The sequence below is a fragment of the Typopeltis vanoorti genome, chromosome 20 (genome assembly GCF_054136105.1).
Source record: "Typopeltis vanoorti isolate ZY-2024b chromosome 20, IOZ_Tvanoo_1.0, whole genome shotgun sequence".
NCBI lineage: Eukaryota > Metazoa > Arthropoda > Arachnida > Uropygi > Thelyphonidae > Typopeltis > Typopeltis vanoorti.
In genome coordinates, this window is record NC_143568.1 from 81,352,198 (window position 1) to 81,368,701 (window position 16,504).

At 36.9% G+C, this 16,504-nt stretch overlaps 1 protein-coding gene across 3 annotated transcripts in view; it reads right to left on the reverse strand.

Moving 5' to 3' along the window:
* Positions 1–2,262: 2,262 nt before the first annotated feature.
* LOC150095597 (uncharacterized) overlaps positions 2,263–16,504 on the reverse strand; it is a 215,988-nt gene continuing 201,746 nt past the window's right edge. For all 3 annotated transcript variants that reach the window (XM_090410058.1, XM_090410056.1, XM_090410057.1), the window contains exon 13: positions 2,263–2,955. In XM_090410058.1, coding sequence (XP_090266184.1) covers positions 2,664–2,955 — 292 coding nt within the window. In that variant the 3' untranslated portion in view covers positions 2,263–2,663. The remainder of the gene's footprint in view (positions 2,956–16,504) is intronic.

Sequence of the window (16,504 nt, forward strand, 5' to 3'; positions counted from 1 at the left end):
CTTTTCTAATTCTTCTACCAGTTCCATTTCTTTTTCCATTCATGATATGGAAAAGAATGGAAAGTGAGGCTTGGACATTAAGTCAGAAGACTTGGTCGGCTTCTCTGCTTTCCTTAAAAGGTTATATGGAGATCTCCCTCCGAATTACCATGCTTTGACGCTTGATCCCAATAATATCACTTCACAGTACAAATCTATGCAAAACCTCCAAAGAGCTCTCACAAATAATACATAGCATTAATTTTATATATATATATATATATATATATATAAAATTGGTTAAAAATAGAAATTGAAATATCCCTAGCCTGCCCATGCCACAAAATGTACTATAAGTTTATAAATATATTTTGTGGGTGGGAGCAACATAAAAAAAAAAAAAAAAAAAACTATTTGTTTCTTGCTTCTGCAGTATAGCATCTGTTAACAGAATGTTTTTCACTGTATAGGAACATTTTTATTCTAGTTTTTGGAAGAAACAGACAAACATTTATCTATTCCTGAATAAAAATGAATACTATGTATTTATAAGAAGTGGTTGATCTACAACAAAACACTAGCACATATGAGATATCTATTATTGATAAGACAGAAGAACTGCTGACTATCAACCTACATGTATTCCTACTCTGCATACTTAATTTTAATATTAATACTGAACTACCCAATGTATACAGCAGCTGGTTATTATTAGTTAGTTATTTATACTTTACAAGCAAATCTCTTTCCTTCTCCTCCTAAGTTTTTTTTTTTTTTTTTTTTTTTTTAATTATGCCATTATAAATTCACTTATGCATGTCTAGAATTTACATGCTATTTGCTCTACCCAGACTTACAGGACGCATATATAAGATCACGAATGTTAATTATTAATAATTCATTTGGGAGTAATGAAAGTATATCTACTGACACTTGTTCTTTCCTTTACGTTTCCCACTCTCACGTGGCTTATTAATGATGGTTCACATATTTACACTTTTGCATAATTCAAATATACCAACCAAATATAGCATTCCTCATTGTTTTCCAAAATATCCTAAAACAAACACATTTCTCCCTGCCAGATTTGGTTGCAATTAAAGAAATGTCAAGACTGAAATGCAAGCATGAATCTGGGCATAGTGCTTTCTCTCACCCTATCAGATAGTTAGGGTGATGGCAAGAGAGCTATGATTGCTCCAACATGAACATGCTAAATAGAGGAAAAATAATTATTTTCATATGCAAGCTTTGCAAATCCACATAATTGTAAGGACCCCCCCCCCCACACACACACATCATGAACATGAAAAGTACAGGCACTTATATTATTTACTGTCTCTCAGTTTGAAACATATACACAACTTTTTATTAGATCATAATATTTACAACCCACACAAAACTCAGTAATGTGACTGCAGCTTCAAAATGTTATAACCGGACATTTTTTGTTTACTTATAGTTGGTGGCAGCAGCTATAATTTTGTATTACTGGCTTGCTTTACAACTCAGAAAACTTTGATATGGGTTTCCACACAACATATCAGACCTTTGTGAGGTCTGATGGATGGCTCCTTATCAGATGGTCAGTAGTTTGTCATATGTGTAGCACGTTTTTTTTTTTTTTTTGAACTGATCCTGTAAAAGTGCACACTGTAGTATAGAAATTCTTATATATTTTGCACAGTACACAAGAACAAGGAAAAAAAAAAAAACTGTTGCAATGCATAAATATCTGAAAGTTTTTTCAAATAAAAAAAAAATGTTGAAGACTGCAGAAGCCATATTAATGATCATAATTTGTGTGTGTGTTTTTGTTCACTACAAACTGAAGCATATAATTCTTAAGTTGAACTGATAATCCATCACAGCCAGGATTATATCTTGTTATGCCGTAGTTGTTTTACTTTCCATACTTACATTACACTGAACCTTTTTTTTTTTACATATGGACAGGCAATGCTATGCGTATGCAACTGAACTTCGGTAGGCTTATTTTTAACACACACACACACACACACACACACACACACACACACACACACACACACACACACACACACACACACACACACACACACACACACACACAGCTATAAGCAGCCTTGTGCTCAACTTTGTTTGCAAATGTTACTTTCAGGTAGCTTGTATAAAAATTAACAATGGAAATTTTTTATATAATACTACAAAGTATAACTCATGCAGTGGATGACATGGCTGTAATTTCGATAGTTGACAACATATAGGAAGTAGTGTATATTCCAATTAGATTAAAACAAAGTATTAATTTTATATATTTTTTATTTATGATAGGGTGGATGTTTCATGTTAACAGTATGTCTACTCTTTGAGCTTAAAAGATCAGACAAATAATATGACTCTTACTTCACGCTAAATACAAGAAAAAATTCCTTCACATGCACTTTAAGACATCAATACAGTCAAATTTCACTATACAAAACTCATAGGGACCAAAGAAATTGTTTGCTATAATGGAAAGCTTGCTACAGTGAATTTCACTCTAGCACAGCACTGATACCATAAGACTTTGGCCAAACTTTTCAAGAGCCTCATATATATGCTGAGTGCTTTCATTATAAATGTTTGTTACAGTGAAAGTTGACTGTAACAAATATATATTTTTTGATGGCGTATCACTTTTCAGAAGTATGATTACATAAAAATTAGTCGCTGTCTAAATCCATATCTCCTGACTTTCGGTCACTATCACTTTCTTCGGTTTTCTTTGGTGAAGCAGCTGCAACAGAATCTTTGTCATCCTTTTCACTTTCTGTTCCTTCCTTCTTTTTAACAGTAGCTTCTTGGGTGCTGTCATAACCTTTTTCTTCTTCATCATAGTCCCTTATGACTTTTGTTTCTTTACTACTTATACTTTCTTTTTCTTCATCTTTATCTCTTTTCTTCTTCTTCTTGTCACGTTCTCGACTATGATCTCTATCCTTTCTCTTCTTATGCCTAACATTAATAATGAATTATATTGTCTGTAAAAATAATATATTATGAAAATAAAATTTGACAAAGCATTTAAAATGAATGTATTCATCACACAGACTTTTTTTTTTTTTTTTGTAATGTGAATACCGAAGGTTGGAAATCGACAGCATATTAGTACTATGCAAAGGTTAAGGATTAATTATCCATGAATTCCATTCTAGAGACCAAATAGCCTTTTCAAACTACTTCAGGCCTCCAATAAGCATCATGAACCAACACAGCCACATTAGGCTCAATGCTCTATCATGAATAAAGCCAGGCCAGCAACTTCAGTAGCATACAAAACAGACATTCATACCAATCGCAGCAACTGAATCAAGGTTAAATACTTTTATGGAAAAACAGAAAAATTAATGGAAAGAATCAAAAGTGGAATCAAATTGAAATAACTGTATTAGAAGTGACCAGAAAAAAGACTGTAATGGAAATAATGGGAAATGATATGAAAAGAAGAATGGGCCTAGATTAACTGACTTTGCCTTATTTAATAATCTGAAAACAGCAAATTCCTTTTACAGGCATAAAGAAATACATAAAATACACATGGGAAGCAAACAAAAAATAAGCCTAACAACAGATGTACAGAGTTTACAAAATCTTAAATCTGGATACAGATCATTATCCAATTATTGGAAACATATCAATTACTAAATGGCTAAAGCTGAAAACAAATAAAAAGCCAATGAATGAGCATTTCAAATAAAATCATTATGAGAAAAAAATATTAGAAAACTCTATCATAGAAAATTAGAATTTACTAGAGACAGGGAAATGAAAATACTGCAAACAAGGGGGAAAATTATTATTGTAGCTCCTATAGCTTAGTGGACGTGGCATTTCATTCCTCAGTGCTAGATCACCTGAAAAAAAGACCGTTGTTGTAAGTTTAATTCTAGTTGCCTACTAAAAGGTCACTTTTGCCTTTCTTCAGCCGGTTTCCCAGTTAGTCGATCTCTAGCATAGGCAAGCGAGTTTTTTTTCTGCCGGCCTGGTTGACCGAGTGGTTAGTGTATCCGCTTTCAGCCAAAAGGCTGTGGGTTCGAATCCTGCAGTGGGTATGGATGTTTGTGATTGTCTGTGAAAATCTATTGGTGGTGGTGGTGGTGGGCAGTGGATGGCATTGGTGTAGATGATGGTGGAAATGGAGTTGTAGAGTAGGTGATCTCCTTCGATAAGTCTTTGGGCTCCCTGGAGGTGTCATATAATAATAATAATAAAGCAGCCAATAACAGCCTAGGAAAAAAAGAGAAAGAAAGCAAGGAAAAGAGGCCTCAGCAACTGGAATGAACATATCGAAAAATAATGAAACATAAAAATGAAGCATACAGAAAATGGTTATCTTCTGATACATTTGAAAATAAATTATAAAAGAAAGAATGACACAGTTAAAAGGAAAATAGGAAACTTACAGAGAGAAAACTAGAATAGTCATGTAAAAGAACTAGAGAAAAGTTAACTTGAACACAATCACCATGTAAATTCATGAAGTATCTGAACAAAGAAATATAGATATCATAAGTAAAAAGGAAATGAATAATTATTATGATTCAAGCTTATGGAAAGATAATGTTGCCTTGGTTAATATATTGGGATCTCACGTAGGCATTAGTGAGACCTGGCTATCAGAAGCAGACGTACTAATTGGTATCAAGTGCAAAGGGTAAAGTATTTTTAGGAAGAATAGGCAGGAGAGAAGGGGGAGTGCTGCTAATGATATTGGATGACTTGAATCCTGTTAGCATTGAGACCAGCGACTGTATACTAGTAACAGTTTTTCATGTGGAAGTGAGTTTGAACCCATCTTGTGTGAGGTGAAGTCTACAATATCAAATACATAGTGGGTTGTTGTTGTTGTTGTTGTTATGGACCTGGTGGATCGGTTGCTAGTGACAAAGAAACGCATCACCAGATAAATACAATGCGGTGCAAAAAGAGTAATCATAATGGGTGACTTTAATTATCCGAACATTGACTGGGTAGTTATGAAATCACATGAGACAACTTCCTCAAGCAGCATGTGACAGAAGGAACTTGTGGTCAAAGAGTGGTAGATCTGATTATAGTATGAGAGGAAGTTTCAGTTAAAGACATAACTATCTGCCTCCGATTGGTGACAGTGATCATGCAGTACTCACTTGGGAAGTGACTAAGTTTATAAATGTTCCATTCAGAAAAGGTTACAAACTGAACTACAAAGCAGGAAATTACGACTGCCTGAGGGAGATGGTGGTTTCTGTACCATAGTATCAGTTATTGGACAGGAAGGATATCGGCAGTGCATGAGAAGTGTTTAAAAAATACTTAAATGTGATATCAGAATGTGTCCCTAGAGTTCGAAGAATAAACAGAGTAGGAGTGAAATGGATGTGTCACCTAATGTGTAATCTAATGTTTTTCGTATGAAAAGATGATATGGAAGGAATATCATATGCATAAGATGTCAGTTGTGATAATTATAAGCAGAAAGCCAAAAGAGTCAAGTGTTGTATGGAAAGCTAAGTCCGAGTATGAAAACCAACTCGTTCTGCAAGCTAAAGATAGCCAAAAAGAATTCTATCATTATGCTGCAAGTAAAAGAAAGAATGAATAACTACTGAATGCACAATTGACTGAATGTACAAGGTAACTAGTGGTGTGCTTCAAAGATCAGTCCTTGGTCCATTGTTATTCAATCTGTACATCAATGACATTGGGAAGGATTTGACATGTGACATACAGCTATTTGCTGATGATGTAAAGATAGGTAAGGTGATCAGTAGTGCTGCTGATATGCAGTACTTGCAGAATAATTTGAATAGGTAAATTGTGGGCATGTGAAGATGGCTGTCATTTCAATGTTAATAAACGTAAGGTCATGCACTTTATTGTGATTAGATATCCAATGTCATATTATATTGGTGAGATTATGCTAAAAGAAACTGATGAGGCCAGAGGAATCTTTGAGCTTTGGTAGATAGGAAGTTGAAGTTCAAGGGTCATGTAGCAAATATATCAAACACAACCTCATTGCAATGCTGAAATGAGGTTTGACATGCAAAGGTAAGTACTTTTTTGTCTCTTTACAAGGCTTTGATAAGACCTCACCTGGACTATTGTATACATATCTGGTCTTCTGGTTTCTGTGGTGATTCTGAATACTTAAATGTGATATACAATCAGTGGAGAGAGTGCAAAAATGATATCAGGATTGTGGAATACTGATTATGATGACAGATTGAGAATTTGTAGGCTGCACACACAGACAAGATTAACAATTAGTAATAATTTAGAAATTAACATTGGATAAATTAACTGAAATTCTAAGTAAACTAAAAACAAAAAGCACCAGGCAATGATTGAATAAATATGGAACTGTTTAATAGACTAGTAAATCAATTAAAATAAACTTTTGAAATCAACATCTACAGGTGACTGAAAGAAATCCATTATACTGCCTCTTTTCAAAAAGGATAAACCCAAATGCTCAAATTATAGATGAATAAATCTAATGAATTCTGGATATAAAATATATACAGCAGGATCGATAAAGTAAAAAAAAAAAAAAAAAAAAAAAAAAAAAAAAACATTTTGTAGAAGAACAAAATGGATTCAGAAAGGCCACCCATGTATCAATTCATTCTTCATTTTAAAACAGCTAATTGAAAAACAAAGTAAATTCAACCAGAATACTCATATTCCATTCATAGATTATGAGAAAGTCTTTGTTTCTTTTTTATTACATCAAAGACTAGTTCAACTAATAGACAAAATTGGATTATCTCCACAATCAATAAAACCAAATTGGCAATATTAACAAAATACTATAACAGTAAAAAAAAACAATGACAGGTTGATGGATGGGTAAAAAAAAATAGAAGACTAAAACAGGAATGTAGGTTGTTGCTGATCCTTTAATATGCACATTAACCTAATACCCAAAGAATGTTTAAATAACACAGGATTCTAGTCAGAAACGTAATTATACATGGAAATCAAATGAAATCTTAATTACTAATACAGAAGATGAACTAGTTAGCTCTATACAATCTTGACAAACTGTTACCAAATATGAAATGAAAATATTTTCTGAAAAGAGCAAAAGCTAAGACATTTAAAGGAAGAGAACTAATAAGAACTAAAATTGTTCTGAATAACAAAACAACTGAACGAATTAATAATTTTAATTATCTTGGATGTAATATAAACTATGGATTCTAAGGGGTGGTGATAATATTATGAAGTCCTTGCCTTCATGATATATAGCATATAGCTACTCCCACTCAAATACCGCCCTTAGCTTCTCATGGTAGAACCTATTATCACAAACGAGGCTCTGGTGATGGAGTATGGGCATTATAACTGAAACATCTGCATAAGAATAGATGCTTGTGTATAAAATGCATGTCTGGATGCTGAGGTAGCAACCCTACCACCAGAATGAGAACTCTGTGGGGCTAACAACCTGCAAGTCTCAAAAAATTTAAATATATTAGTACAAATAATGAGCAGCTAGAGAATTAATGGGTAAACATGCTTTAGGAGAGAGAAATGTAAACAATGAACTGTTGGTAGAACTGTGTGACAAATATAACTTAGTAATAGGTGGCACAATCTTCCAGCATAAGAGAACAGATAAAGTAACCTGGGCATCACCAGATGGCAAAGGCAAATATTATTAGACGTCCAAAATAAAAGAAGTGTTGATGTTGGCTCAGATTATTACTTAATAATGGGATCTATACAATTATATATTTGAATAAATCATCAGGGGAAAACATTTCATAGATGGAAATTTGATATTGCTAAATTACAAAATGCTGAAGTCTGTAATGAGTTTAAAATAAAGTTGAAAGAAAATATGGATATTAATTTTGATGGAGCAGAGGATATAAGGAATGATTATGTAGAGGTTAAATGGAAAAAAAGGTAAAAATAAGTCCTTAATGATACAGCAGAACATGTTTTAGATTACGCTAAATGGTTATTGACAAAAACCTGGAAATTAGTGGATGAAAGGAAAAAAATAAAGCTGAAATTATGCACAAGCAATACTCTCCCCAAAAGGAAAACGAAGTTAAAGATATGAGGGGTGGTCTGAAAAGTTCTCAGCCTTGACCATAGATGGCAACACTAGTGGCAGGATTTTTTTTTTTCTAAGTTGGTACATCTGTCATAAGAATCCATGTGAAATCGCAAGCCATTCTATCAAGTAGTTTGTTTTATACAGCTGTATAAAACAAACATTTTTATACAGTTGTCTGTATCCCTTGAAATGGATAAAATTGAGTATCGTGTGGTTATAAAATTCTTTGTAAAAGAAGGTTTAACACCAAAAGAAATTCATTCGAAGTTCATAAAAGTTTATGGGCACTCTTCTCCTTCGTTTTCGACAATTTTAAGAAATGGGCTGCCAAGTTTAAACATGGGCGTACCAGCCTTGAAGATCATCCACGTGAAGGATGTCCAAAAAGTGTAACAACACCAGAAATCATTGATCAGGTGCATGATATGGTATTGGATGACCGGCGAGTCAAAGTGCGTGGAATTGCTAAGACTATAGGCATTTCAAAACAACTTGTATAGGATATATTTTGCATGAAGAATTGCAAATGGAAAAGCTTTGTGCAAGATGGGTGCCACACTGGATCACAGCAGATCAAAAACACACTCGCATGAAAATCTCTGAACAGTGCTTAGAGCATTTTAACAAGAATAAAACTGATTTTGTGCATTGATTTATTACAATGGATGAGACTTGGATTCACCATTACATACCAGAATCCAAAGAGTAGTCAAAACAGTGGACAGAAGCCGGTTGTTCAGCGCCAAAGAAGACAAAGTCAGTTCCATCAGCAGGAAAGGTCATGGCATCGGTGTTTTGGAATGCTAAAGGTATTTTGTTTATTAATTATCTTGAAAAGGTAAAACAATAACCGGGAATATTATTCTGATCTTTTAACCAGACTAGATAAAAAAATTCATGAGAAAAGACCCGGTTTGCAGAAAAAAAAAATCATCTTTCACCAGGACAATGCACCTGTCCACAAAGGTGTTTTGCCAATGGGAAAATTAAGGGATCTGCATTATGAATTGTTGGAACTTCCACCCTATTCCCCAGATTTGTCTCCCTCCAACTTCTATCTCTTCCCAAAACAATAGAGGTAAAGATTCACTGCTATGAACCCTCAAAAACAAAATATTCAGAATTACTATGAGCAACACAATTAAGTTTTCATCATTACATGCTTCATACCAACAGTTTTCTTTAAAAATTATCTATGATTTGGTAGGGCTCCAATACTGTCACTTGTTACACACTACAGTCACCTAAGTACTTCTTAGTCTTTTATGGATACTTATACCAAACACCCATTTTTACATCTGACTCTTACATGGGAAAGATTTAGCCTACGTCCCAAAGAAGCAATACTGTTTTAAGCTCACAGATGCACACAGTAAAGACACAAAATCTTCACAATAGCAAACTGAATTTCCTGAAAAAATATGTTCACAATCCATGCCACAAAATACAGCTGTTTGGAGTAATCCTGTGAGTAGTACTGTATAAACTTTGTGCCTTGAATTAAAACTAGAAAATAAAAGAATTCTGTAGCTGAGGCCAGCAAATAAAGAAAACAAGGAAATCATGCAGTGATGATAGAACACAAAAGAACAACAAGACCAAACATACAGCACACAAAGACATGGGGGAGGAGAATGATAAAAGTACTAATGCAAACAATTGGGAGATGTAAGAAAAAAAGACAACTACAAGACTATGAAATTATAAAAATTAAAATCCAGAATTCAAGTTTACATTTCAAAATGTTGAATGATTAAATTGATGTTATCTACCTGATTTTTCACAATCAACTAAATATGCGCAAGCTGTACCATTAAAATAAAAAACATGTAAACCTTTGTAGCCAACCAACTTTATAATTGGTCACCCTCAATTACTATTACTACGAGTGACTCCAGGGAGTCCTTAGACTCATTGAGGGAGGCCCTAAATATCATGTCCACACAACTATTCGACATTCTCACAGTATCTATCATACCTTGCCTTGAACTGAGAGAGTGAGAGAATGAGAGAGTTTCTGAAATGAAGGAAAGAGTGTTGTATGGTGACTCGTTATTAAGAGGGGTGATAGATGGCAGTGTAACTAAATCGTACTTACCAGGTGCGAAATTTAAGGATGTAAGTGAGAGTATTAGAGTGCAAAAACAGAGGGTGAAAGAATTAATAATTGTGGCAGGTACGAATGAATTGAAAGGTGATAAATTTTTTATGAGAGAGGACTTGCAAGTATTGTTAAAGGTAGCGAAAGAAAAGAGTGACAGAGTTAGAATGGTTAGTATGTTGCCGCGGTATGACAGAGAGGAGTTTAAGAGGCGGGCCATAATCGCAAATAAAATTATTATGCGTAGGTTATGCAGACGGTGTGGTGTGGAATTCGTGGACGTGTGGAATGAGTTTGAAGGGCGAAAGGACTTATACAAGATGGATGGCCTGCATTTGAATGGACTTGGTGTGCAGAGACTGGAAAGAGTGTTGCTGAATGAAGTGAAAATGGATGTGCAAAACCAGGGAAACTAGAACTACCAAGGAGGGGGAATGGATATGCAGACATCAGTGAGACAGATGAGTGTAAGAATGTATATAATGTACCCGAGCCAGCACTAAGGACAAAAAATGGGAATGGGTCATTTAGAATAACGTATCAATATAGGGATGGGACTAAGGGATCACTGCATTTCATGTATACAAATGCCAGGAGTATTATGAACAAGAAGGAAGAATTTTTGGCCTTGATTGGCTCTTCCTGGCCACAGGTTATTGGCATTAGTGAAACATGGCTGACGGAAGAAGATATAGTTAGTGGGACAGAATGTGTAGGTTATAGTGTGTTTAGGAGGGACAGAGAGAATAAAATGGGGGAAGAGGTATTATTGATGATAGCTGATGAACTGCAGCCAAGGAGAATTGAAGTTGTATCGCAGGATAGTGAAAGGAGCTCATTTGAGGCTATTTGGTGTTAGATTGAGACTGGCAGAATAAAATATACAGTTGGGTGCTGCTATAGACCAGGTGATGGAATAGATGGTGGAGATAGTATGCATAAACAAATTGATGAAATGAGTGGAAGGAGGGTAATTATTATGGGGGATTTCAACTATGGTAACATTGATTGGAAGGAGGAGAGGACACATGTGAGGAAGGAAAAGGGTTTTATTCAATTATTAAGGGATAACTATCTGAGACAGCAAGTAATTGAAAATACTAGGGGTGTGAGAGTGCTTGACCTGGTAATAGCATCTCACAATTTGACTGTAATGAATATGACCATGTTGCCACCTATTGGTGAGAGTGATCATAAGGTCTTGACCTGGGAGGTAGCTAAAGGTGTGGAATTTTCGATTAAGACAGGGTATGTGTGGAATTACCGTGCTGGCAACTATGACAAGCTTAGGAGATCGCTTGGATCAGTGCCATGGCATGTACAACTGCAAGGGCTGGACGTCGATAGAGCATGGGAAGTGGTCAAGGAGCAGCATTTACAGGAGGTAATGGCTGATTGTATACCTAGGGTCCGAATAGTAAAACAAGTAGGGGTTAAATGGATGAATAACACCATTAAGTTTGAGCTGCAAAAAAAGAAACAACTGTGGAGGGAATTTAAAGAAAGGGATAAACTGCAGGCACACAAACAGTATAAAGTGCAGGCCAGAAAGGTAACGAGTGTGGTAAAAAAAAGCAAAAGCGGATTATGAAAGGAAACTAGCTTTGCAAGCAAAAGAGAATTCAAAACAGTTCTTTCAATATGCTGCAAGCAAGAAAAAAACTGTACACAGTAAAATGATTTTAAGGAATGACAATGGTAAGGAGGTCACTGAATCAGTCGATATAGTGGAGTTACTGAGCGAGCACTTTGCAAAAGCATATCATCCAGGTGGTGACATTGAAAAAATGAAGGAACCATTAGTTTATATGGGAATAGTGATGAATGAAGTGGAGGTGAATAGTCTATTACAGAACCTTAATGTGAACACATCTGTGGGATTGAATGGTATACCGGCACGGGTCTTGCGTGAAGCAGCTAAAGAATTATCAGTGCCCTTGACCATGTTGTTTAATCTGAATCTCAGGTCTGGCTTAGTCCCGAAGGTGTGGAAAGAGGGGAAAATAGTTTCACTGCATAAAGGAGGATCCAAGACTACGGTTGCAAATTACCGACCGATCAGCATATCAGGAGTCGTTGTCAAGGTCTTAGAGAAAGTAGTCAAGGGAAAAATACAGGAATGGATTAATGAAAACGAGATACTGTACAGGGGACAGCATGGCTTTGTGAAGGGTAGATCATGCTTCAGTAACTTGCTCAAGTTTTATAACAAGGTGACGGCTGAACTGGATAAGGGAAATGGGTTTACAGTGATACTGCTGGACCTGGCAAAGGCGTTTGACAGGACACCACATGGAATACTAATCCGTAAACTACAACATATGGGAATGGATATAGGGTTGGTGAGGTGGATAGGTGGTTGGTTGATGGAGAGATATCAAAGAGTAGTTTATTCAGGAGTAGAGTCCAAAAGACGGCCTGTGACTAGTGGTGTGCCGCAGGGTTCTGTTCTTGGACGACTGCTGTTTATTCTGTTCATTAACGATATAGGGAAGGATCTAAGTGGAACAATTCATTTGTTCGCTGATGATGCAAAGTTGGGTAGATCAATAGTGAATGCAGAAGATGTCAAAGTCTTGCAGGATGACTTAGATAGCTTGGAGTTCTGGGCTAAAGAGAATGGATGTCAATTTAATGTGACAAAATGTAAGGTTATGCATTTTGGGGTGAAAAGATTAGCAGCAGTATACCACACTGGTGGAACTGTACTCCAAGAGATTGATGAGGCCAGGGACTTGGGAGTGTTGGTGGATAGGGAGATGAAATTTAGGAGACACATTGCAAAAGTAGCTAAATCAGCTCATCAACTCACTTGGTTGCTGAAGAATACGTTGACAAGCAGACACAAGCAAGTTATTGTACCTCTGTACCGAGCCTTGATAAGACCTCATCTCGACTACTGTGCCCAGATTTGGTCACCTCGGTTCCTTCTTGATGGGGAGGAGGTGGAGAGGATCCAGAGGCGGGTGACTAAGATGATAACAGGTCTATGGAATGAACCATATGAGAACAGGTTGAAGATTTGTGGGTTGCAGAAACTAGTTGATAGGCAGAGGAGGGGAGATATGATTGAGACATTCAAATTGCTAAAGGGATTCTATAGGATTAATTCAGAGGATATTTTTGAGATCAGGACTGGTGGTGGGAGAACTAGGGGACACCTATGGAAGCTGGGCAAGAGTGTGGTTAGCAGGGGTGTTAGAGCTGGGTTCTTTACTTTTAGAGTGGTAAATGAGTGGAATAAGCTGCCAGAGTCTGTTGTGGGTGCTATGACGGTGAACGAGTTCAAGACAAGGTATGATAGATACTGTGAGAATGTAATTGCATAGTTGTGTGGACATGATGTTTAGGGCCTCCCTCGATGAGTCTAAGGACTCCTGGAGTCGCCGGAAATAATAATAATAAATAATAATAATAACAATAACTCATTCACTGTCATAGCACCCACAACAGACTCTGGCAGCTTATTCCACTCATTTACCACTCTAAAAGTAAAGAACCCAGCTCTAACACCCTTGCCCAGCTTCCATAGATGTCCCCTAGTTCTCCCACCAGTCCTGATCTCAAAAATATCCTCTGAATTATTCTTACAGAAACCCTTCAGCAATTTGAATGTCTCAATCATATCTCCCCTTTTCTGCCTATCAACCAATTTCTGCAACCCACAAATCTTCAACCTGTTGTCATAAGGTTGGTTCATTCCATAGACCTGCTATCATCTTGGTCACTCGCCTCTGGATCCTCTCCACCTCCTCCCCATCAAGAAGAAACCGAGGTGACCAAATCTGTGCACAGTAGTCGAGATGAGGTCTTATCAAGGCTCGGTACAGAGGAACAATAACTTGCTTGTCTCTGCTCGTCAAAGTATTTTTCAGCAAACAAGTGATTTGATGAGCTGATTTAGCCACTTTTGCAATGTGTCCCCTAAACTTCATCTCCCTATCCACCAACACTCCCAAGTCCCTGGCCTCATCAATCTCCTGGAGTACAGTTCCACCAATGTGGTATACTGCTGCTAATCTTTTCACCCCAAAATGCATAACTTTACATTTTGTCACATTAAATTGACATCCAATCTCCTTAGCCCAGAACTCCAATCTATCCAAATCATCCTGCAAGATTTTGACATCCTCTGCATTCACTATTGCCCTACCCAACTTTGCATCATCAGCGAACAAATGAACTCGTTAATGAACAAATTAAACAGCAGTGGTCCAAGAACAGAACCCTGCGGCACACCACTAGTCACAGGCCGTCTTTTGGATTCTACTCCTGAATAAACTACTCTCTGATATCTCTCCATCAACCACCCACCTATCCATCTCACCAACCCTATATCCATTCCCATATGTTGCAGTTTACGGATTAGACTTCCATGTGGTATCCTGTCAAAGGCCTTAGCCAGATCCAGCAGTATCACTGTAAACCCATTACCCTTATCCAGTTCAGCCATCACCGTGTTATAAAACTTGAGCATGATCTACCCTTCACAAAGGTATGCTGTCCCCAGTATACAGTATCTAATTTTCATCAATCCATTCTTGTATTTTTCCCTCGACTACTTTCTCCAAGACCTTGACAACGACTCCTGATATGCTGATCGGTCGATAATTTGCAACAGTAGTCTTGGATCCTCCTTTATGCAGTGGAACTATTTCCTCCTCTTTCCACACCTTTGGGACTAAACCAGACCCGAGACTCATTAAACAACATGGTCAAGGGCACTGATAATTCTTTAGCCACTTCAAGTAAGACCCGTGCCGGTATATCATCCAATCCCACAGATGTATTCACATTAAGGTTCTGTAATAGACTATTCACCTCCATTTCATTCATCACAATTCCCATATAAACTAATGGTTCCTTCATTCTTTCAATGTCACCACCTGGATGATATACTTTTGCAAAGTGCGCGCTCAGTAACTCCTCTATATCGACTGATTCAGTGACCCCCTTACCATCGTCATTCCTTAAAATCATTTTGTCGTGTAATTTTTTTTCTTGCTTGCAAATGAAAGAACTGTTTGGGATTCTCTTTAGCTTGCATAGCTAGTTTCCTTTCATAATCCACTTTTGCTTTTCTTACTACACTCGTTACCCTTCTGGCCTGCGCTTTATACCGTTCGTGTGCCTGCAGGTCACCTTTCTCTTTAAATTCCCTCCACAGTTGTTTATTTTTTTGCAGCTCAAGCTTAATGGTGTTATTCATCCATTTAACCCCTACTTATTTTACTATTCCGACCCTAGGTATACAATCAGCCATAACCTCCTGTAAATGCTCCTTGACCACTTCCCATGCTCTATCGACATCCAGCCCTTGCAGTTTTACATGCCATGGCACTGAATCAAGCAATCCCCTAAGCTTGTCATACTTGCCAGAATGGTAATTCCACATATACCCTGTCTTAATCGAAAATTCCACACCTTTAGCCACCTCCCAGGTCAAGACCTTATGTTCGCTCTCACCAATAGGTTTCAACATGGTCATATTCGTTACAGTCAAATGCTCAGATGCTATTACCAGGTCAAGCACTCTCAAACCCCTAGTATTTTCTATTACATGCTCTCTCAGATAGTTATCCCTTAATAATTGAATAAAATCCTTTTCCTTCCTCACATGTGTCCTTTCCTCCTTCCAATCAATGTTACCATAGTTGAAATCCCCCATAATAATTACCCTCCTTCCACTCATTTCATCAATTTGTTTATGCATACTATTCCACCATCTATTCTATCACCTGGTCTATAGCAGCACCCAACTGTATATTTTGTTCTGCTAGTCACAATCTCACACCAAATAGCCTCAAATGAGCTCTTTTCACTATCCTACAATACAACTTCAATTCTCCTTGGCTGCAGTTCATCAGCCCCATTTTATTCTCTCTGTCCCTCCTAAACACACTATAACCTATACATTCTATCCCACTAACTATATCCTCTTCCGTCAGCCATGTTTCACTAATGCCAATAACCTGTGGCCAGGAAGAGCCAACGAAGGCCAAAAATTCTTCCTTCTTGTTCCTTATACTCCTGGCATTAGTATACATGAAATGCAGAGGTCCCTTTGTCCCATCCCTATCTTTATGCGTTATTCTAACTAACCCATTACGATTATTTGTCTTTAGTACTGGTACATTATATTATAGCTTGGGTACACTATATACATTCTTACACTCAACTGTCTCACTGATGTCTGCAAATCCCCCCCCCCCTCCTTGGTAGTTCTAGTTTCCCTGGTTCTGCACATCCATTTTCACTTCATTCAGCAACACTTTTTCCGGTCTCGCACACTAAATCCATTCAAATGCAGGCCATCCATCTTGTATAAATCCTTTTGCCCATCAAAC